Below are 22,481 nucleotides of genomic sequence, written 5' to 3'. Positions count from 1 at the left end.
AATGTTCTTAACTCTTCTTGAACTGTACTGTTGGTTAAGGGCTTGTAAGTAAGCATTTCACGTTAAAGTCTATACTTGTTGTATTCGGCGCATGTGACAAATAAAGTTTGATTTGATTTTGATTTGATTTGACCTCTTGAGCTGTCTGTATCCTCCTGACTAGTGGTTATTTTTTTTAAAGAAACAAAATATGTTTCTCTGCATCTCTGCAAAAATCTGGGTAGAAAATTGAAAAGAATGTGAGTCTTAATCAGTGCATTTAGTAATCGCTTGCTTTATCTAAAGTCTACCTCCCTTGCCAGCAGGTATGCCAGCTAAGATAGTTAAACAAGCTAGCTACTTTAATTTGATTGATAGCCTGAAATGGCTTCTTGGTAGCTAATTATGAGGTTGGGAGATTGGGAACCTATCTTGGTTAGCTAAAGCCAGCCTCATAAAATGCTAGTAGTATTACAGAGAAACAACAACAACAAATGAAAGAGGGTGCACGTGCCCCCTATGGGCATGACACTTCTGTTTGTGATGATGATGGTATTGTTGTCTGACTATTCTTAGAATGCACGTATTGAGAGTTGCTCTTCATCACCGAATGATAATTGTACAACTTTCATGTATTACTTTGTTTTTGGGTGCTGTCACTGACCCATGACATAAATGTATGGTTAAGTGGTTTGAGGTTTTTGCTAACACAATTCTTACTTCTTAATTCTCTTCTAATTTCACCTGTATTTGTCTGTGTTTTGTGTCTCTCCTCCAAGACTCAGAAGCCCTGGAGATAGGCCGGATCATAGAGTGATTCCCTAAACCCTGTCTTTCACATCACCTGCTCATTCCGAAACGCTGGTTTGACACGCCTCTGGACCTTCCCCGATCACGTTCACCCACCTACCCACACCCCTGCAGAACTGCGTCTGAAACCCCTCACTTCTTCAAACCTCTGCCTGCTGGGATAAATGAGTGGAAGGGCTGGAGAGGATAGGGCTGGGATATGTACCAGAACCCACACAGGTAATGTCCATAGTCATACAGGTGACCTTAGAATAACAGGTGAACAGTTTTTATTTTGGACATTAGGTTAAGAAAATACATGTGAAGGTTGTTCTTTTTTTTCTTAAATAATTTTCAGAAAGGCTATGTTGCATGTCTAATTTAAGTTGGTGGATCTATGAATGTTTCCAAGTTTATTGAAACTCGAACTGCCCCCACCCTACTACGCTGTGCGTGTCCCCCTTTCCTCCTACACAGAATGTCCTGGTTTAGTGGCTTCCTAGTGGCCAGAGTGGATGACCGAAAGACCTCGTGGGGGGAGCGAAATGGCAAGAAGTCCAAGCAGAAGGGAGGCTCATCCCTTTGCAACCCGCGTTACATGAGCTGCCTGCGGGATCCGGATGCCATGGAGCCCCCCTCTGGAGCCCCCCTCCACCCCCACCACCGCGGAGTGCCGGCTGGGGCGGTGGGCGGGGGGGGCAACTTTGGCGTGCGCTGCATCTGGCAAGAGGACCACTACGGCAAACGGGGCGGCGCCGCCGGGGAAGTGGTGGGGCTCAAATCTGTCGACATGGGCTTTGAGGATGGGGACCTGAAAGGGAGGAAGGTAGGGTGTAGAGGAGGTGGTGGGAAGGGGGGGGATGAGTGTCCCAATGGGGAAGGTGAGGTGACGGTGGCGGACTGCTGGCTGCGGGTGATGCAAGTGTTCCAGTCCAAGAAGTTCCAGTCTCATAAACTGGAGCGTCTGTACCAGCGCTACTTCTTCAGGCTCAACCAAAGCTCCCTCACTATGCTGATGGGGGTGCTGGTGATTGTGTGCGGCGTGATGCTTACCTTCCATTGTGTCCACGCAACCCCGGACGTGGCCTACTCCTCGGCCCTCTCTGTGGCCATGGCCCTGTTCATGGCCCTCATGGTTGTGTGTAACCGGAACGGCTTCCACCAGGACTACATGTGGATGGTGAGCTACCTGGTCATCGGTGTGCTGTTGCTGGTGCAGGTGTTCGGGGTGCTGATGGTGGCGCCTCGCAGCGCATCTGAGGGCATCTGGTGGTCTGTCTTCTTCATCTACATCATCTACACGCTTCTGCCTGTCAGGATGAGAGCAGCCGTGCTGAGCGGAGGGGTGCTCTCCACCATTCACCTGGTCACCACCTGGCAGTTCAACCAGGAAGACGTGTTCCTCTGGAAACAGGTAGGAACTCTTCCTGCTCCTGTCCATCATAAAGATATAGTATATGTTATATTTAATTATGTGGGTGCCATGGTGTACACAACTGAAGGGAACTATTCTATTGTTGTCAAGCGACATCTTTGGCATGACAATGAACAAACACAGACACGACTATCCAAATAATTTGTGACCGGCACTATTCCTTTTGTTGTCCGACTATGTTAATTAACTGAGTTTTCTGCTTTGGCTTGAGTGTAGACCTACCATTCCACTCACGGTTGACGAGACATTTGGGTGATGACCCATATAGGCAGTAGCTTACTAGCCCACTTTTTGGGGTTAGATGTGCCTCTTGGCCTGCAGTGTGTTGTATTAATTTGTTTAAATGTTTCTATGGCTGCAGTGAGTGTGTCTTTGCAAGCTGAGACTTTGTGGTATCTGGGCCTTGCTCTTGGACCTACAGCACGGGCTAGAATATTATTTGTTGTATCAGTGCAGCCAACCATGTGGTTCAAGTCTGACTTTGTTTTCAGGCGCATGTTTGTGGATTTGGCAGCATGTGTAGTCCCTAGGGAAAGTCTACACACCCCTTGCACAGTCTTCACATTTTGATGCCTTAAAATTCAATCAAAATAAATTATTAAATTGGGGGAGTTCCTACCAATCTACACAACCTACTCCACATGTTCAAGGTAAAATACAAATTAGAGAGAATGTTCAGAATTAATAAAAATACATAAAAATGAAGTTGTATTGATTGTGTGTCTGTCTTCACACACCAGAGGTAATACTTGGTGGAAGCACCGTTGGAAATCATTATAGCTGTGAATCATTTTGAATAAGGTTTTACTAACCTTGCACAACTCTTCAGGCAACATAAATCCATTGTTTTTGTCAAAATTGCTCAAGCTCAGTACATTTGGTTGGTAATCATTGCTGTACAACAATATTCAAACCTTGTCCTTGATTTCAAGCAGATTTAAGTCATGACTGAGACTGGACCATTCAGGCACACTCAACACTTCTTGGAAAGTCATTCTGGTGTTCTTTGACATTCAAATTGATGTTATTGTCCCACTGTAAAATAAGACTCTCTCCCAGGGTTAGGCTTTCAGAAGACTGAGGAGGTTTATCCGATAACTTTTTACATAGTCTTTGCTCCTGCTGTTGACAAGCATACAAATAACAAGATGCTGCTACCACAATACTTGAAAGTGTTACTTGAATTTCCGTTCACTTTGAGTAGGTTATGTAGATCCAAAAGAAGGAAAAAAAGGTCTTAAAAAATATAGAATTTTAATTCAGAAAAATGTAAAGATGTTTTGGTCACTGGATGGAACAGTGTATGTCACTGTGTTGTCACTATATTTCTGAATGTTATGTAATAGTGTGTTTGTCAGTGTGTTGAGGCAGTGAGTGTGTGTGTGTGTGTGTGGGTGCAGGTGTGTGTGTGTGAGTGTGTATCTGTGTGTTTGTGTATGTACATGTGTGTGTATGTGTGTGTGGCCTACTGTAGGTTGTTTGTGCGTTATGCCAAGGACCCAGGGGCTAGCTGAAGGTCAGTGGGCTAAATTAAAAACCTTGACCGGCCGGCTGTGTGTGTATTTGTGTCTGCGTGAGTGTTTGTGTGTGTACGTGCGTGTGTGTATGTGTTTGCACGTGCTTACATGAATACTCGTGTATGTGCACATGCTCATGGCACGTGCAGGTGTGTGTGATTGTTTGCCAGAAAGAGAATATCACGGCCCATGATAATATAAAGCAGTATCACTCAGGTCTCTGTGCTCCCACACAAGAGACACTTTGTACTTTTTCCAAGGGTGGGGGGTTCTGTATGAAGGCTGAGGCTAGGTGCATTCAGTACTACTGTAACCGTTGTGTAACAGTTTATGACCATTGGGAGGAAATATGGGATAGGAATAATGTGGTGATCATTCCAGGAAAAACAATAAGGGGACACAGAAGAACGTTTGGCTTCATGGTAGAACATTAGTCGTTATATGTTGATTGAAGGAAACAGGATTTGATAACTGCCCAGTGAGAGAGTGCTCAGCCTTGGTCCAGGTTCACATTTTCACAAGGCAATTGTGCATGAAATGACTTAATGTCAGGATTACAGGCTTTATACACTGAGTGTACAAAACATTGCTCTTTCCATGACAGACTGACCAGGTGAAATCTATGATCCCTTATTGATGTAACTTGTTAAATCAATTTCAATCAGTGTAGATGAAGGTGTAGATTGTGTATGTGTGCTATTCAGAGGGTCAATGGGCAAGACAAAATATTTAAAAGCCTTTGAACAGTGTATGGTGGTAGGTGCCAGGCACATCGTTTGTGTCAAGAATTGCAACACTGCTGGGTTTTTCACACTCAACAGTTTCCCGTGTGTATCAGGAAGGGTCCAACACCCAAAGGACATCCAGCCAACTTAACAACTGTGGGAAGCAGAGTCAACATGGGCCAACTTCCCTGTGGAACACTTTAGACACCTTGTAGAGTCCATGCCCTGAAGAATTGAAGGGGGGGGGGGGTGTGTTCTTAATGTTTTGTACATGTAACAGTATAACTTTAGACACCTTGTAGAGTCCATGCCCTGAATAATTGAAGGGGGAGGGGGGGGGGGGGGTGTTCTTAATGTTTTGTACATGTAACAGTATAACTTTAGACACCTTGTAGAGTCCATGCCCTGAAGAATTGAAGGGGGGGGGGGGGGGGGGGTGTTCTTAATGTTTTGTACATGTAACAGTATAACTTTAGACACCTTGTAGAGTCCATGCCCTGAAGAATTGAAGTGGGGGGGAAGGTGTTCTTAATGTTTTGTACATGTAACAGTATAACTTTAGACCGTCCCCTCGCCCATACCCGGGCGCGAACCAGGGACCCTCTGCACACATCAACAACTGACACCCACGAAGCATCGTTACCCATCGCTCCACAAAAGCTCCACAAAAGCCACGGAACTACTACTTCAAGGTCTCAGAGCAAGTGTAGCCGTTTCACATCCGTTACATACACAGTGTAAATATACACTCTATATACTCTATACACATATTTTTTTTGTAAAAAACAGAGTTGTTTACCAAAGGATGTTACTTAGGAAGAGGAAAAGGGAACCCATTTGGTTTCTGTGAAAGAGAGATAAGAGATAGTTTACAACGTGTTGTTTTTCATTCATTGAGACAGAACTATACTGGATTGTCACTCATGACTAGACTAGTGTCTATTATTCATCAAGCCACTGTAGGAAAGGTAACTGCTGAAATATGGTAGCCTACCAACATCTGTGTAACAACTCTATGGTGCTATATGGTGAGAACTGGGCTACTGGGCATGTGCATAATGTAAAGGTGTTCTCAATGACCCCCACATCATACATATCCCTCAATGCACACAGTGTTTTCCTTGCTGTGGTAAAATGAATGAGGGTCCTATTGAATGAGCAGAGCTGAGCGATGGTGAGATCCTTCCTGTGATCGTCCATGTGTGTACAGGGCTGTACAGTAATAAAGTGCCATCCATCACTTCTTTACGATTGTGTGCAAGTATTTCCCCTTTCTCCGATAACTCATTAACCTCGCTGGGTTTCTGTTGGCAACGTTAGCCACAGATAATGATGAACAAACACATACAGTGTAATGACATTGTGGTGTAATTAGGATGCAGGGTATGTTGTCTGCCTGTCACTTGTATGTATCGCTGGCCTCTCTCCACCTGTCACTGATCCAAACCCCCTGCTGAGAGCATGTGTCCCTGGGCTGGATTACAAATCTAGAACCAGGATGTGTTTGGGCCTTTAATCTGTCATGGTCTGTGTGGAAATAAGACCTCTTCTTCACTCACTAGCGCTGTAGCCTTTTTAATGTGTGTGTGTGTGTATGTGACAGTGTGTGTGTGTGTGCATATGAGTGTGTGTTTCTGTGTGGGTTGAGGGGACTGTACACATATTGTTTCCATTTACAATAATGGAAGGCTGTGTTCTCTGAAAGGCCTTGGTGGGTAGATGCTGTGTGTGCGCGCACATGTGTGTACACTTTATGTGTGTTTGCATGACGCATGTGTGAAATTGCAATCCCAATGCAACTCTTAAAAGTCTTTAAACACTGTAATAATTGCAAAGCTTTAGAAAAATCCTGGAATAGCTTCACTGCTCGCTGGGAGGCCAAGGGCAATTCAAGGAGTCTCCAGGCCAAACCCTTCACAGACTGTAGATCCCGCTCACACTGTAGGGCTCCTCAGATGCACGTCATTATAATTTGTTTGTTTGTATTTCCTTAAGCAGAACAAAGGGGATTGCAGATCTAACACCCAGATCAGATGGTTGTTCAGGTAAAGGTGCTCCGTGGAGAGACTATGCTACACTAATACCTTTAGCTGCATCATAGCTGCTAACCTCAAGGCTAATTGTCCAGAATGATCCTGCGTTTAGAAACAAATATTTCAGTACATGCCACTTATTTTGTCACTTGGATAGCCATTATAGTGTATTGTGTGTGTAGTGTAGTCTAAAACTTTCATGTTTGAGTATTTTTGTTTCATAGCCAGCGAAACAGACCTAAACTTCTTCCTACTCTCTCAGTTTTTTATTGCAAACAACCAAATTAAACATTTTGGAAGAAAGCCTCACTCAATTAGAAAATGCTCTCTCTCTTCCCCCCCCCCTCCCCTCTGCTCTTTCCCTCGCTCACTCTTTGTAATCATCAATGTCTTCTCTTTTCCCAGCTGGAATCAATTAACCACACAAACACACATACACGCACGCACCCACGCGCACACACACACTCACAGACACACACACACACTCACAGACACACACACACACACACACACACACACACACACACACACACACACACACACACACACACACACACACACACACACACACACACACACACACACACACACACACACACACACACACACACACACAACCCCTGGTTTCTGTGGTTTCTGTTGGCTCAGGGCTCTCCATTAAAGGGTTTGTGAGAAATGCTGTACTTTGTTCTTCTTTAGGAGCGTGAAGGCCAACACATTGTCCTCTCTGTGTGTGTGACTGTCTGTACATATAGGTGTGTGTGTAACAATCTCACAGAAAAATTGTCATAATAGTTGTGTAATTCCGATCTAAACATTGGAAAGGTTGGCATGGTTCTTCTCAGTGTCCGGCCACCACAGACAAATGAAACAATGGAGACAAAGACGACACAGGAAGACACCACAAAGTGGAACTGTAAATGACTAAGGACATTTTTGTTTCCTTATGTGGTACAAGCTCATTTATTGGTCTGCGTATTTAGCATTTCTGCTAAGCATTGTGTTGCTTCACATGGAACAGTCTTATCAGAGTCTGCATCATAGCAGCCACTCAACCTAACCTGTGTGGGTACCATGTTGCACACACTAACACGCACTCTCCATCATGCACAAGCACACACATGCGCACGCTAGCAGACAGGCTGACACGTACCCACACACTCATATGCACACACACACACACACACACACACACACACACACACACACACACACACACACACACACACACACACACACACACACACAACGTTGGGCATTTTTTTGGTGACACTTATTAGGGCTGGGAATTTCCAGGGACCTCACGATACGATATTATCATGATACTTATGTGCCAAAAATATGTGTATTGCGTGTCTCATGATTCTCACGATTCTATATGTATTGCGATTCAATACTGTGGTTTTATTGCGATTCGATGTTCTGAACATATTACACACCATATGTCTGCTGTAGAGTGACAACAGAGAGCATGAGAACATTTGTTTTGATCAGTCGTGGAAATAAAAGTGCTGGAAAATAATAGGCTTCCAATTTAAAAAGAAGATGGAGAACAAGCTATGAAGGAAAAATACTGGAGTTTTGGTGCAGGTACAGCCAGCTAGTGCAAACATAATACTGCGATATTGTCAATACGATACAATATATCGTCAAAGATTTCTTCCCTCATCACTAGCGCTTATGCACACACACACACATGCGCACATGCACGCACACAACACACACACGCATGCACGCACGCACGCACACACACACACACACACACACACACACACAAAGTCAAACACGCCGGTAATTCTTTCCGTGGTACTTCATGACACCCAACCTAATGCATTTGAGGGATAGATCTTTGATCCCCTTTGATCCCCAACCACCACAGAGTTCCTGAAAGCCCATTAGACGGACAGATGAACGGACAGACAGAACATTGAGCCATGCTGTCGTACTCTGAGTCAGGGGATAGTCAATACGTTTCAATGGCCTGTTTGTCTCCTTCTCATGACATGGTTAAAAAAATCCTTCTTTAATTCCTTCCTTCGAGAGATATTACACACTGACCTATACAGTGCATTCGGAAAGTGACTTTTTGACTTTTTCCGCATTTGGTTTTTAGAAAAATTCTCATCTTTACAAACTACGAACAGAAATACCTTATTTACATAGTTATTAAGAACCTTTGCTATGAGACTTGAAATTGAGCTCAGGTGCAGATCTGGGGAAGGGTATAAAAAATGTCTGCAGCATTGAAGGTTCCCAAGAACACAGTAGTCTCCATCATTCCTCAATGGAAGAAGTTTGGAACCATCAAGACACTTCCTAGAGCTGGCCGCCAGGCCAAACTGAGCAATTGAGGGAGAAGGGCCTTGGTCAGGGAGGTTATCAAGAACCAGATGGTCACTCTGTGACAGATCTCTAGTGTTCCTCTGTGAAGATGGGAGAACATTCGGAGTGGCTTCCGGAGTGGCTTCGGGACAAGTCTCTGAATGTCCATCATTGGCCCAGCCAGAGCCTGGACTTGAACCCAATCGAACATCTCTGGAGAGACCTTAAAATAGCTGTGCAGCAACGTTCTCCATCCAACCTGACAGAGCTTGAGATGATCTGCAGAGAAGAATGGGAGAAATTGCCCAAATACAGGTGTGCTAAGTTTGTAGCGTCATACCCAAGAAGACTCGAGGCTGTAATCGTTGCCAAAGGTGGTTCAACAAAGTACTGAGGAAAGGGTTTTAATACTTACAGTTGAAGTCAGAAGTTTACATACACTTAGGTTAGAGTCATTAAAACTGTTTTTTCAACCACTCCACAAATTTCTTTTAACAAACTATAGTTTTTGCAAGTCGGTTAGAATATCTACTTTGTGCATGACACAAGCCATATTTCCAACAATTGTTTACAAAGATTATTTCACTTATAATTCACTGTTTCACAATTCCAGTGGGTCAGAAGTTTACATACACTAAGTTGACTGTGCCTTTAAACAGCTTGGAAAATTCCAGAAAATGATGTCCTGGCTTTAGAAGCTTCTGATAGGCTAATTGACATAATTTGAGTCAATTGGAGGTGTACCTGTGGATGTATTTCAAGGCCTACCTTCAAACTCAGTGCCTCTTTGCTTGACATCATGGGAAAATCAAAAGAAATCAGCCAAGACTTCAGAAGAAAAATTGTAGACTTCCACAAGTCTGGTTCATCCTTGGGAGCAATTTCCAAACGCCTGAAGGTACCACGTTCATCTGTACAAACAATAGTACGCAAGTATAAACACCATGGAACCACGCAGCCGTCATACCACTCAGGAAGGAGACGCGTTCCGTCTCCTAGAGATTAACGTACTTTGGTGCAAAAAGTGCAAATCAATCCCAGAACAACAGCAAAGGACTTTGTGAAGATGCTGGAGGAAACAGGTACAAAAGTATCTATATCCACAGTAAACAAGTCCTATAACGACATAACCTGAAAGGCCGCTCAGCAAGGAAGAATCCACTGCTCCAAACTGTACATGGGGACAAAGATCGTACTTTTTGGAGAACTGTCCTCTAGTCTGATGAAACAAAAATAGATCTGTTTGGCCTTAATGACCATCATTATGTTTGGAGGAAAAAGGGGGAGGCTTGCAAGTTGAAGAACATCATCCCAACTGTGAAGCCGGGGGTGGCAGCATCATGTTGTGGGGGTGCTTTTCTGCAGGAGGAACTGGTGCACTTCACAAATAGATGGCATCATGAGGAAGTAAAGTTATGTGGATATTGTGAAGCAACATCTCAAGACATCAGTCAGGAAGTTAAAGCTTGGTCGCAAATGGGTCTTCCAAATGGACAATGACCCCAAGCATACTCCCAAAGTTGCGGCAAAATGGCTTAAGGACAACGAAGTGAAGGTATTGGAGTGGCCATCACAAAGCCCTGACCTCAATCCTATAGACCATTTGTGGGCAGAACTGAAAAAGCGTGTGCGAGCAAGGAGGCCTACAAACCTGACTCAGTTACACCAGCTCTGTCAGGAGGAATGGGCCAGACTTCACCCAACTTATTGTGGGAAGCTTGTGGAAGGCTACCTGCAACTTTTGACCCAAGTTAAACAATTTATAGGCAATGCTACCAAATACTAATTGAGTGTATGTAAACTTCTGACCCACTGGGAATGTGATGAAAGAAATAAAAGCTGAAATAAATCATTCTCTCTACTATTATTCCTACATTTCACATTCTTAAAATAAAGTGGTGATCCTAACAGACCTAAGACAGGGAATTTTTACTGGGATTAAATGTCAGGAATTGTGAAAAACTGAGTTTAAATGTATTTGGCTAAGGTGTATGTAAACTTCTGACTTCAACTGTATGTAAATGTGATATTTTCTTTTTGCTTTGATCTGAATTATCTTCGAATGCACTGTACGTAAACGCAGACATACACGGTTTTTGCTGGTGAGAATACGCCTAATGTCTCTGCAGTCTGCATGTTCACACATGATGCAGTTCACAAATTTGATATTCAGTATTTGCTGTTCATGAACATTGTTGTTTTGTCCCTTGTGAAGCAGCAACGTTTTCTAGGATCTTTGCAACAGTCCCCCTAGAGAAGCAAGGACCAATGAGCAACATAAGAAAGGAATCATCATTTTACCATCACTTCTGAGAATGACTAGAACAACAAAAGCAGCACCACTGCTAAGCAATCATGTCTCCCTCAGTGTTTGTGTTCAGTTCAGTCCAGCGGTTGCCACGGAAACAACTACGACTCACGTAGTCAAGACCCAGTAGGCTGTGTTGGTTTACAGTTGAGTTGAGTTGCTGTTGCATTTTAGCACATTTTTAAGCAGATCTATATATTTTCTCCCCTATCGATCAGATTGTGTAAAAGGATACACATATTCTGAGCCTGTACCATGATTCTAAACCTGTACCATGACTCTGAGCCTGTACAATGATTCTGAGCCTGTACCATGATTCTGAGGAGCCTGTACCATGATTCTGAGGAGCCTGTACCATGATTCTGAGCCTGTACCATGATTCTGAGCCTGTACCATAATTCTGAGGAGCCTGTACCATGATTCTGAAGAGCCTGTACCATGGTTCTGAGCCTGTACCATGATTCTGAGGAGCCTGTACAATGATTCTGAGCCTGTACCATGGTTCTGATGAGCCTGTACAATTATTCTGAGCCTGTACCATGATTCTGAGGAGCCTGTACAATGATTATGAGCCTGTACCATGATTTCAATGAGCCTGTACAATGATTCTGAGCCTGTACTATGATTCTGATGAGCCTGTACCCTGATTCTGAGCCTGTACCATGATTCTGAGCCTGTACCATGATTCTAAACATGTACCATGATTCTGAGCCTGTGCCATGATTCTAAACATGTACCATGATTCTGAGCCTGTGCCATGATTCTAAACATGTACCATGATTCTGAGCCTGTACCATTCATGTTGGGGGACCTCTTAGTATTGTGACAATGTTTTTTACATCCGGACAGCAGAATTAGAAGTTGGGGTTAAGGTCAAGGTAATGGTTTATGTTAGTTGTTGGGTTGTTCTGCTATCCAGAGTCCTTATGACATCCCTACTCCATTGAAGTTGCAATTTAAAATGGTTAAGGTAAGGGTTAAGGTTAGGGTTAGGCAAGGGTGATGGTTATGGTTATGGTTAGGGTATAGGGTAGTGTATAGCACTGACCGTCAACCAAAACCAGGGGTTGTGTTCTGTGTGTGTGTGTGTGTGTGTGTCTATAGCCTGACTGTTGTTTTAGGACTCAGCTTTGATCTCTAACACGAATTACAAAATGGCGTCTAGATTCCGCTGCCATCCACAGGCATGACCATAGTATATTGTGCTGTATACAAGCTGTGCTCTGATGCTGACTTAGCGCTGAGCTGTCGGGCTGCGTAGACACCTTTGTTCTCTCCTCTGGTGTGGATACGGCACAGTCCAAATGTAGAATGGACTATGGCTGGGAGAGAAGGCACTTGAGTGGAGATTGGGGGCAATATGTGGGAGGGAGAAGGACATACAGGGTGTTGTTTTTTGCCATTGTCTGTCTGGTTCAGAGAAGCTTATCTGTGGTCATCTAGCTGAGGGGTCTGTGACGTCGGAGGGGATGGCTGCCGTATTTACGGGCTCCTCACCAACTGTGCTATTTTGTGTGTTTTTTTCACATTGTTTGTAACTTATTTTGTACATAATGTTGCTGCTACCATCTCTTATGACCGAAAAGAGCTTCTGGATATCATAACAGCGATTACTCACCTCGAACAAAGATATTTTCTTTAATGAGTCCGACGCGAAGGATATACTGCTTCTCTGAGACCAGGCCCAAATCCCTGTCCTTCGCGTGAAGAAAAGAAGGAAATACCAGTCACTCGCTGGTACTTCCTGCTTTACGGTCAGATGACTTGGATGCTACGCTACAGGACTGTTTTGGTAGCACAGACTGGAATATGTTCCGGGATTCATCCAATGGCATTGAGGAGTATACCACCTCAGTCACTGGCTTCATCAATAAGTGCATCGACGTCGTCGTCCCCACAGTGACCGTACTTACATATCCCAACCAGAAGCCATGGATTACAGGCAACATCCGCTTCTTGCTAGAGGCTAGAGCTGATGCTTTCCGCTATGCCCTCAGATGAACCATCAAACAGGCAAAGCGTCAATACAGAACTAAGATTGAATCCTACTACACCGGCTCTGACGCTCCTCAGATGTAGCAGGACTTACAAACTATTACAAATTACAAAGGGAAACTACCCAGAGCTGCCCAGAAACACGAGCCACCAGACGAGCTAAATCACTTCTATGCTCGCTTCGAGGCAAGCAACACCGAAGCATGTATGAGAGCACCAGCTGTTCCAGACGACAGTGTGATTGCGCTCTCTGTAGCCTATATGAGCAAGATTTTTAAACAGGTCAACATTCACAAGGCCGTGGGGCCAGATGGATTACCAGGACGTGTACTCAGAGTATGCGCGGACCAACTGGCAAGTATCTTCACTGACATTTTCAACCTCTCCCTGACTGAATCTGGAATATCTACATGTTTCAAACAGACCACCATAGTCCCTGTGCCCAAGAAAGCGAAGGTAATCTACCTAAATGACTTCCTCCCCATAGCACTCACGTCGTTAGCCATGAAGTGCTTTGAAAGGCTGGTCATGGCTCACATCAACACCATCATCCCAGAAAACCTGGACCCACTCCAATTCGAATACCGCCCCAACAGATCCACAGATGACGCAATCTCAATCGCACTCCACAATGCCCATTCCCACCTGGACAAAAGGAACACTTCCTGATGGGCCGCACTTAGGTGGTAAGGGTAGGCAGCAACACATTTGCCACGCTGATCCACAACACAGGGGCCCCTCAGGGGTGTGTATTTAGTTCCCTACTGTACTCCTTGTTCACCCATGACTGCATGGCCAAGCACCACTTCAATATCATCATTAAGTTTGCTGATGACACAACAGTGGTAGGCCTGATCACCGACAACGATGAGACAGCCTATATGGAGGAGGTCGGAGACCTGGCAGTGTGGTGCCAGAACAACAACCTCTCCCTTAACTTGGGCAAGACAAAGGAGCTGAACATGGACTACTGGAAAAATACTTCACTGGGGCCAAGCTCCCTGCCATCCAGGACCTATATACTAGGTGGTGTCAGAGGAAGGCCCAGAAAATTGTCAAAGACTCCAGTCACCCAAGTCATAGACTTTTCTCCCTGTTACCGCACGGTAAGCGGTACCGGAGCACCAAGTCTAGGTCCAAAAGTCTCCTTAACAGCTTCTACTGCTGTTAATTAATGAAATGGCCACCTGGACTATTTACATTGACCCCCCCCCCCTTCCTTTGTTTTTACACTGCTGCGACTAGCTGTTTAATATCTATGCATAGTCACTTTACCCCTACCTACATGTACAAATTACCTTGACTAACCTGTACCCCCGCACATACAGTGGCAAGAAAAAGTATGTGAACCCTTTGGAATTACCTGGATTTCTGCATGAATTGGTCACATTTGATCTGATCTTCATCTAACACAACAATAGACAAACACAGTCTGCTTAAACTAATAACACACAAACAATTATACGTTTTCATGTCTTTATTGAACACACCATGTACACATTCATAGTGTAGAGTGGGAAAAGTATGTGAACTCTTGCATTTAACAACTGGTTGACGACCCTCCTTTTGGCAGCAATAAACTCAACCAAATGTTTTCTGTAGTTCCGGATCAGACCTGCACAACGGTCGGGAGGAATTTTGGACCATTCATCTTTACAAAACTGTTTAAGTTCAACAAAATTCTTAAGATGTCTGGTGTGAACCGCTCTCGAGGTCATGCCACAGCATTTTCAAGCGGATTGAGGTCAGGACTCTGACTGAGCCACTCCAGAAGCCTATTTATATATTTCTTGGTAAACTTGGGAATTCATTTTTCCATCGATGATAGCAAGCTGTCCAGGCCCTGAAGCAGCAAAGCAGCCCCAAATAATGATGCTCCCTCCATCATACTTTACAGTTGGGATGAGGTTTTGATGTTGGTGTGCTGTGCCTTTTTTTCTCCACACATAATGTTGTGTGTTCCTTCCAAACAACTCAACTTTAGTTTAATCTTTCCACAGAATATTTTGCCAGAAGAGCTGTGGAACATCCAGGTGCTCTTTTGCAAACTTCAGACGTGCAGCAATGTTTTTTTTGGACAGCAGTGGCTTCTTCCGTGGTGTCCTCCCATGAACGCCATTGTTGTTTACTGTTTAACGTATCGTAGACTCGTCAACAGAGATGTTAGCATGTTTCAGAGATTTCTGTAAGTCTTTAGCTGACACTCTAGGATTCTTCTTAAACTGTTTGAGCATTCTGCACTGTGCTCTTGTAGTCATCTATACAGGACGGCCACTCCTAGGGAGAGTAGCAACAGTGCTGAACTTTCTCCATTTATAGACAATTTCTCTTACTGTGGACTGATGAACATCAAGGCTTTTAGAGATACTTTTGTAACCCTTTCAATCTTAATGCAAGTCAACAATTCTTAATCTTAGGTCTTCTGAGATCTCTTTTGTTCAAGGCATGGTTCACATCAGGCAATGCTTCTTGTGAATAGCAAACTCACATTTTGTGAGTGTTTTTTATAGGGCACGGCAGCTCTAACCAACATCTCCAATCTTGTCTCATTGATTGGACTCCAGGTTAGCTGACTCCTGACTCCAATTAGCTTTTGGAAAAGTAGCCTAGGGGTTCACACACTTTTTCCAACCTACACTGGGAATGTTTAAATTATGTATTCAATATAGACAAGAAAAATAGAATAATATGTGTGTTATTAGTTTAAGTACAATGTGTTTGTCTATTGTTGTGACGAAGATGAAGATCAGATCAAGTTTTCTGACTAATTTATGCAGAAATCCAAAGGGTTCACATACTTTTTCTTGCCACTGTACCCCGTGTAAATAGCCTCCTTATTGTTATTTTATTGTGTTACTTTTTAGTTTATTTTTTACTTAAGTTTATTTAGTAAATATTTTCTTAACTCAATTTCTTGAACTGCATTGTTGGTTAAGGGCTTGTAAGTAAGCATTTCATGGTAAGGTCTACTACACCTGTTGTATTTGGCGCATGTGACAAATAAAATTGGTTTTGATTTGATTTTGATTTGATGCTGCATGCTTTGGATTCTTCTGGGGCATTGTAAAAGCTCACTGTGTTTTCAGGCCTAGTGTGGGGGAGGGAAGAGGAGGCTGTTAAAACGCTTGACTCTTTACTCATATTACAGTTTACTCAATTTACTTATGACGCTGCCTACTCCAGCTGTTGTTGTCCTACGAGCAAAAAATATTGCACTTTATTTGGAACACTAAGCCAGACAATATTAAACGTTCCTATTTATATCATTATTATGAGTTTGGGGAACTGAACTTATTAAATAATAAGGCATTAAATGTCTCATTAAAATCTTCACTAATACATAAGTTATACTAAGATTAATAAGAAAGGCTCATCCATTGTTCATCCTTTGTTGTTTTTATACAGATTACAACTTATCATTTATGGTTAGTTGAAATTTTTCAGCTTTGGCTAATGATTTTATTAATGGGAATGGTGGAGTTATGTCACACATGCAGCTATCGAAAATATATGGGAATGTTTGTTTCAATCCAAAGTTATAACCAACTCATTGCAGCATTACCGCAAAAATGGAGGCCGCAAATGAAAGGGAGAGAAGGTAGGGAACTTATATTAAAAACCAAAATTGGCTGAAAAAATACACTACTTTCATATTTTTTTTAATTTTTATTTTACCTTTATTTAACTAGGCAAGTCAGTTAAGAACAAATTCTTATTTTCAATGACGGCCTAGGAACAGTGGGTTAACTGCCTGTTCAGGGGCAGAACGACAGATTTGTACCTTGTCAGCTCGGGGGGTTTGAACTTGCAACCTTCCGGTTAGAGGACTATTACTTTGACAGCTGCCTCATGTAGGTTGCAAAATAGCTCTGAAAGATTTTTGATGTACTGATTCCATGGCACATGGTTTATGAACTGATACACAAAACAATGCTTGATTCAGCATTAAGTTTTCCATTTAAATTATTATGTTATATACTGTATATATATATATACTGTATGGGGCATACAACAATCTCAGCTCTGCAGATTTTGCTGCAAAGAAACAGAATCATTAGATCATTTATTCTGGTATTGTCCCCATGTAACTTGATTCTGGTCACAGGTTCAGGAATGGATGAAAAATCACAACATTCATTTAAAATTGACCCTACAAATAGCAGTGTTGAGTGATTTGGAAAGCTTGTGTGGCCTGCCACTTCGCGGCTGAGCCATTGTTGCTCCTAGACGTTTTCGACTTCACAATAACAGCACTTACAGTTGACCGGTGCAGTTCTATTATGGCAGAAATTTGACAAACTGACTTGTTGGAAAGGTGGCATCCTATGACGATGCCACGTTGAAAGTCACTGAGCTCTTCAGTACGGGCCATTCTACTGCACATGTTTGTCTGTGGAGATTGCATGGCAGTGTGCTCGATTTTATACACCTGTCAGCAACGGGTTTGGCTGAAATAGCCGAATCGACTAACTTGAAGAGATGTCCATATACTTTTGGCCATGTAGTGTAGGTGGGATGGGCTGAGAGTAGCAGAGGGGTGGGATTAAAAATCTCATGATCGGTAATAGTTATTACTGAAAACACTATAAAGATGTCTGACTACTATGTATCCAAAATGTAATGTGTATAATCAAAAACAATATTTTTATGTAACTACTGTGTATAAAAGTAACATGTATGTAACGTGTGTAAAATGTATACAGTACCAGTCAGAAGTTTGGACACACCTACTCATTGAAGGGTTTTTTCTTTATTTTTACAATTTGTAGAATAATAGTGAAGACATTAAACTATGAAATAACACATATGGAATCATGTTGTAACCAAAAAGGTGTTATTTTATATCTTATATTCTTCAAAGTAGCCACCCTTTGCCTTGATGACAGCTTTGCACACTCTTGGCATTCTCTCAACCAGCTTCATGAGGAATGCTTTTCCTCATGTGGGAAGGAGTTCCCACATATACTGAGCACTTGTTGGCTGCTTTTCCTTCACTCTGCGGTCCAACTCATCCCAAACCATCTCAATTGGGTTTGAGGTTGGGTGATTGTGGAGGCCAGGTCATCTGATGCAGCACTCCATCACTCTCCTTGGTCAAATAGCCCTTACACAGCCTGGAGGTGTGTTTGGGTCATTGTCCTGTTGAAAAACAAATGATAGTCCCACTAAGCACAAACCAGATGGGATGGCGTATCGCTACAGAATGCTGTGGTAGCCATGCTGGTTAAGTGTGCCTTGAATTCAAAATAAATCACAGACAGTGTCACCTGCAAAGCAGCACCACATCATCACACCTCCTCCTACATGCTTCACGGCGGGAACCACACTTGTATAGATCATCCATCCACCTACTCTGCGTCTCACAAAGACACAAAGGTTGGAACCAAAGGACAGATTTCCACTGGTCTAATGTCCATTGCTCGTGTTTCTTGGCCCAAGGAAGTCTCTTCTTATTATTGGTGTTCTTTAGTAGTGGTTTCTTTGCAGCAATTCGACCCTGAAGGCCTGATTCATGCTGTCTCCTCTGAACAGTTGATGTTGAGATGTGTCTGTTACTTGAACTCTGTGAAGCATTTATTTGGCCTGCAATCTGAGGTGCAGTTAACTCTAATGAACTTATCCTCTACAGCAGAGGTAACTCAGGGTCTTCTTTTCCTGTGGCGGTCCTCATGAGAGCCAGCTTCATCATAGCACTTGATGGTTTTTGTGAATGCACTTGAAGAAACTTTCACAGTTTTTGAAATTTTCCAGATTGACTGACCATGTCGTTTCTCTTTGCTTATTTGAGCTGTTCTTGCCATAACATAGACTTGGTCTTTTACCAAGTAGGGCTATCTTCTGTATACCACTCATACCTTGTCACAACACAACTGATTGGCTAAAACACATTAAGAAGGAAAGAAATTCCACAAATCTACTTTTAACAAGGCATACCTGTTAATTGAAATGCATTCCAGGTGACTACCTCATGAAGCTTGTTGAGGGAATGCCAAGAGTGTGCAAAGTTGTCATCAAGGCAAAGGGTGGCTACTTTGAAGAATTTCAAATATAAAATATATTGTGATTTGTTTAACATTTTTTTGGTTACTACATGATTCCATATCTGTTATTTCATAGTTTTGATGTTTTCACTGTTATTCTACAATGTAGAAAAAGGTAAAAAATTCAGAAAAAACGTTGAATGATTAGGTGTGTCCAAACTTTTGACTGGTACTGTACGTGGTGGAGGATGGGCCAAAACATTTTTTTTTTAAATACAATAAAAAGTTGTTTGCCATCCTATAACCCGATGGCCTCTCTCTGATAATGGTTTGGCTGTGGTTTTGTTTGGGTGTTATTATTCTAGAATCCTGTCTGTGTGGATCTAATTTAAACAGACCTGTTTGATGAATGATGATGCTTAGAGTTTGTGAGAGAAAGGGGTAGTAAAACAGTATTTAGTCAGTCAGCACCCATAGACAGTAGTAAACAGAAGGCATGCAGGTTTAAAGAACTGTAATAGGCGGGGCCTCCCTCTCTATATATATATGTCCATACAGCTCTCATTTCAGATAGGGGCAGAGAGAAAGCTGTGTAGACATGGAGCCCAGGCTGAGTACACAAACCCAGATGCAGATGCACAACAGAGGGAGGGAGGAACGGAAAGGAAGAGACTGGTACTGAGAGAGAGGGAGGAAAAAAAGGAGCCAATGAGAAACAAAAAAGAAGGGGGAAGTAAAGAAAATGCGACAGAAAAAAAGAAGATAGCTAAAGAAAAAGAAACAATCACAGGCAGACTCACACACACACACACACACATGCACACACGCACACACACACACACACACGCACACACACACACACACACACACACACACACACACACACACACACACACACACACACACACACACACACACACACACACACACACACACACACACACACACACAGGGAGACACGAGGCACAACTCAGAAAGAATGATGCATCTTCTGTTAGTGATTTGTTACTAGTTCTCTCTTTTTGGGTGCGAGAATGCGTTTTATAGACTCTGATCTAACGCAGATGTTTGAAGGACTTTCAGATGCTTCACAAAGGCCATAGCGCTCTGACTGCTCTCTCCCTGGCCCCATTTCAACAACACTATCCCATCAGTCACTGCTCCCACTGGGAAAATGGACTTATAAATTCACTGCAGCTCTCCTCCTCTCCACTTCCTGTACTGTTATTTCCCACTAAATGACTTTTCCCAGCTAGTGCTACATGTCTTACTCCATGTCTTGAAATGACCACAATAGTGATATCATTCCTACTGTAGAGCATTAGTTAGTGTAGGTTCTGAGACACCGCAGGTTTCTTCATGTAGGAGGCAGCCTGGTTGTTTCCAAACAGATCTGGCTCTGGTTACAGTGATTGTTTTTTGTTCTGGGTACAGTGAACAAGCAGTGAGTGAACATCAGTGATAGTGGTCCCAAACTGTGATAGCTAGTTGCTAGCCTGAGACCTGTCCATCCTCCTCTCTAGGTCCAGGTCTGTAGTACCCTCCACCTTCCCTCTCTAGGTCCAGGTCTGTAGTACCCTTCCTCTCTAGGTCCAGGTCTGTAGTACCCTTCCTCTCTAGGTCCAGGTCTGTAGTACCCTCCATCCTCCTCTCTAGGTCCAGGTCTGTAGTACCCTCCACCTTCCCTCTCTAGGTCCAGGTCTGTAGTACCCTTCCTCTCTAGGTCCAGGTCTGTAGTACCCTTCTTCTCTAGGTCCAGGTCTGTAGTACCCTCCATCCTCCTCTCTAGGTCCAGGTCTGTAGTACCCTCCCTCTCTAGGTCCAGGTCTGTAGTATCCTCCACCTTCCCTCTCTAGTTCCAGGTCTGTAGTACCCTCCACCCTCCTCTCTAGGTCGAGGTCTGTACCCTCAGTGACCCCTCCTGGGCAGGGGATGGCAGGTCTTTGGAGGGAGCTTGTGGAATGTGGTTGAACCCTGCTAAGTGAACTCTGTGTGGTGCTAGTGTCTCTGACAGGTCACAGTCTTTCAGGGTGTGAGGCACTGGCCTTCGCACCATCAAGAGCTAATGCTAACCACAACGCTTTAGCCCCAGGTTAAAGAGGGGGAGAGGGCAGAGGAATATTGATGAAAAACATCATCATCATTAGTATAATCATCATAATGTCAACTATACAGTATTCCCATGTTTCCTTGGCCTTTGTTTTGAATGTTGTGTATCTGTCTGTGTAAGAGCACAGGAGGAGCTTATGAATGGACTTGTATGGGATTGTAACTGAACAGTAAACAACGACATCAAACATGGAGACAATTGCAAGTGAAGTGGATGTGAGGGGGAATGCCCAAAGGTGCAAACTCAAGTGTCAAATGATTCCACTGGTTAATGGTTTCACACAAACACGCATGCGCAGTTGCACGCAGGAACACACACACACTCCCAGCTCCTAGCACCCAGTTGTGATCGGGTCCTCAGTGTTTGGTGTTGACTGAGTATTGTAAAGGGGGAAGAAGGAGAGCAGGATGGGGGGAAGAGGGGTGGGCGTGAGATAGTCCGCTGTAGTACCACTGTACTGTATGTGTCCTTACTGGGAACAGGAAAAGAAAGAAAAGAAAGACCCCTTCCATGTGTTTTCAGGTATAAGCACCCCATATAGACTGTGTCCTCCCTCTCAGTTTTAGGTCACACATCTCTGGCAAAAGACGTTAACAGAATAGTTAGCTAGCTATAGCGTTCTGAGATTAGGTCAGGGTTCAGGGTTCTGAGATTAGGTCACAGCGAGCATTCCCCAAGTGAAACCCATTTGATCAGAGATCGTATAAGATGTGAGATGTTAGGCTTGGGCAGTGCTTTTTTGATTTCTAATGGCAACTGGATAGAGATTCCTGACAGATTATATGTTGGACATATTTTCTGGATATGACACTCTGCTAAATGACTCAGATGGTGCGATCAGTGACAGATTATGTTAAGTAGGAGAGGTCACTTTTGCTGTGTGTCTTACTCTTCTCCCAGCTGTCTCTTCTCTCCAAATACATTCTCACTTTCTCTCTCCTTCTAAGCACAATTCTCTCCCTGGTGGGACTGACATATTGAGAGGATATCTGTTGTTTATAGTGTTTATAGACACTGGGGCCAGAGCACAGACTTCCTGCTAAAGTAAATGACCGGTGAGCTAAATCCATCATAAAGGAGCAGAAATGATATATAAACCCCCTGGAGGTTCTATTATCATCTTCATCTGGCCCTCCTGGGTGATGATGTCTGGGAACAGCAAAGGGATAGCAGGGTGAAATGTGCTGGGGTTCAGAGAGGACAAGGGAGAGGAGTTTAGGGGGAGTCTACCCCCCTGGAGCTCAGCTTGGTGGAGCATGGCCTGGACTGGGTGTGAAGGGCTAGTGG

General features: G+C 43.4%; 1 protein-coding gene across 1 annotated transcript in view; it reads left to right on the top strand.

The window, feature by feature from the left end:
* The window catches only part of LOC139368758 (adenylate cyclase type 6-like), a 44,302-nt gene that overhangs the window by 2,045 nt on the left and 19,776 nt on the right, over nt 1-22,481 (top strand). The window contains exons 2-3 of the mRNA XM_071108074.1: nt 759-1,008; nt 1,246-2,182. Of these exons, the coding sequence (XP_070964175.1) occupies nt 989-1,008; nt 1,246-2,182 (957 nt within the window). The 5' untranslated portion in view covers nt 759-988. The remainder of the gene's footprint in view (nt 1-758; nt 1,009-1,245; nt 2,183-22,481) is intronic.

Source organism: Oncorhynchus clarkii, chromosome 16 (genome assembly GCF_045791955.1).
Source record: "Oncorhynchus clarkii lewisi isolate Uvic-CL-2024 chromosome 16, UVic_Ocla_1.0, whole genome shotgun sequence".
NCBI lineage: Eukaryota > Metazoa > Chordata > Actinopteri > Salmoniformes > Salmonidae > Oncorhynchus > Oncorhynchus clarkii.
The sequence above is the reverse complement of the archived record's forward strand: the minus strand, read 5'-3'. Positions and strand labels throughout refer to the sequence as shown.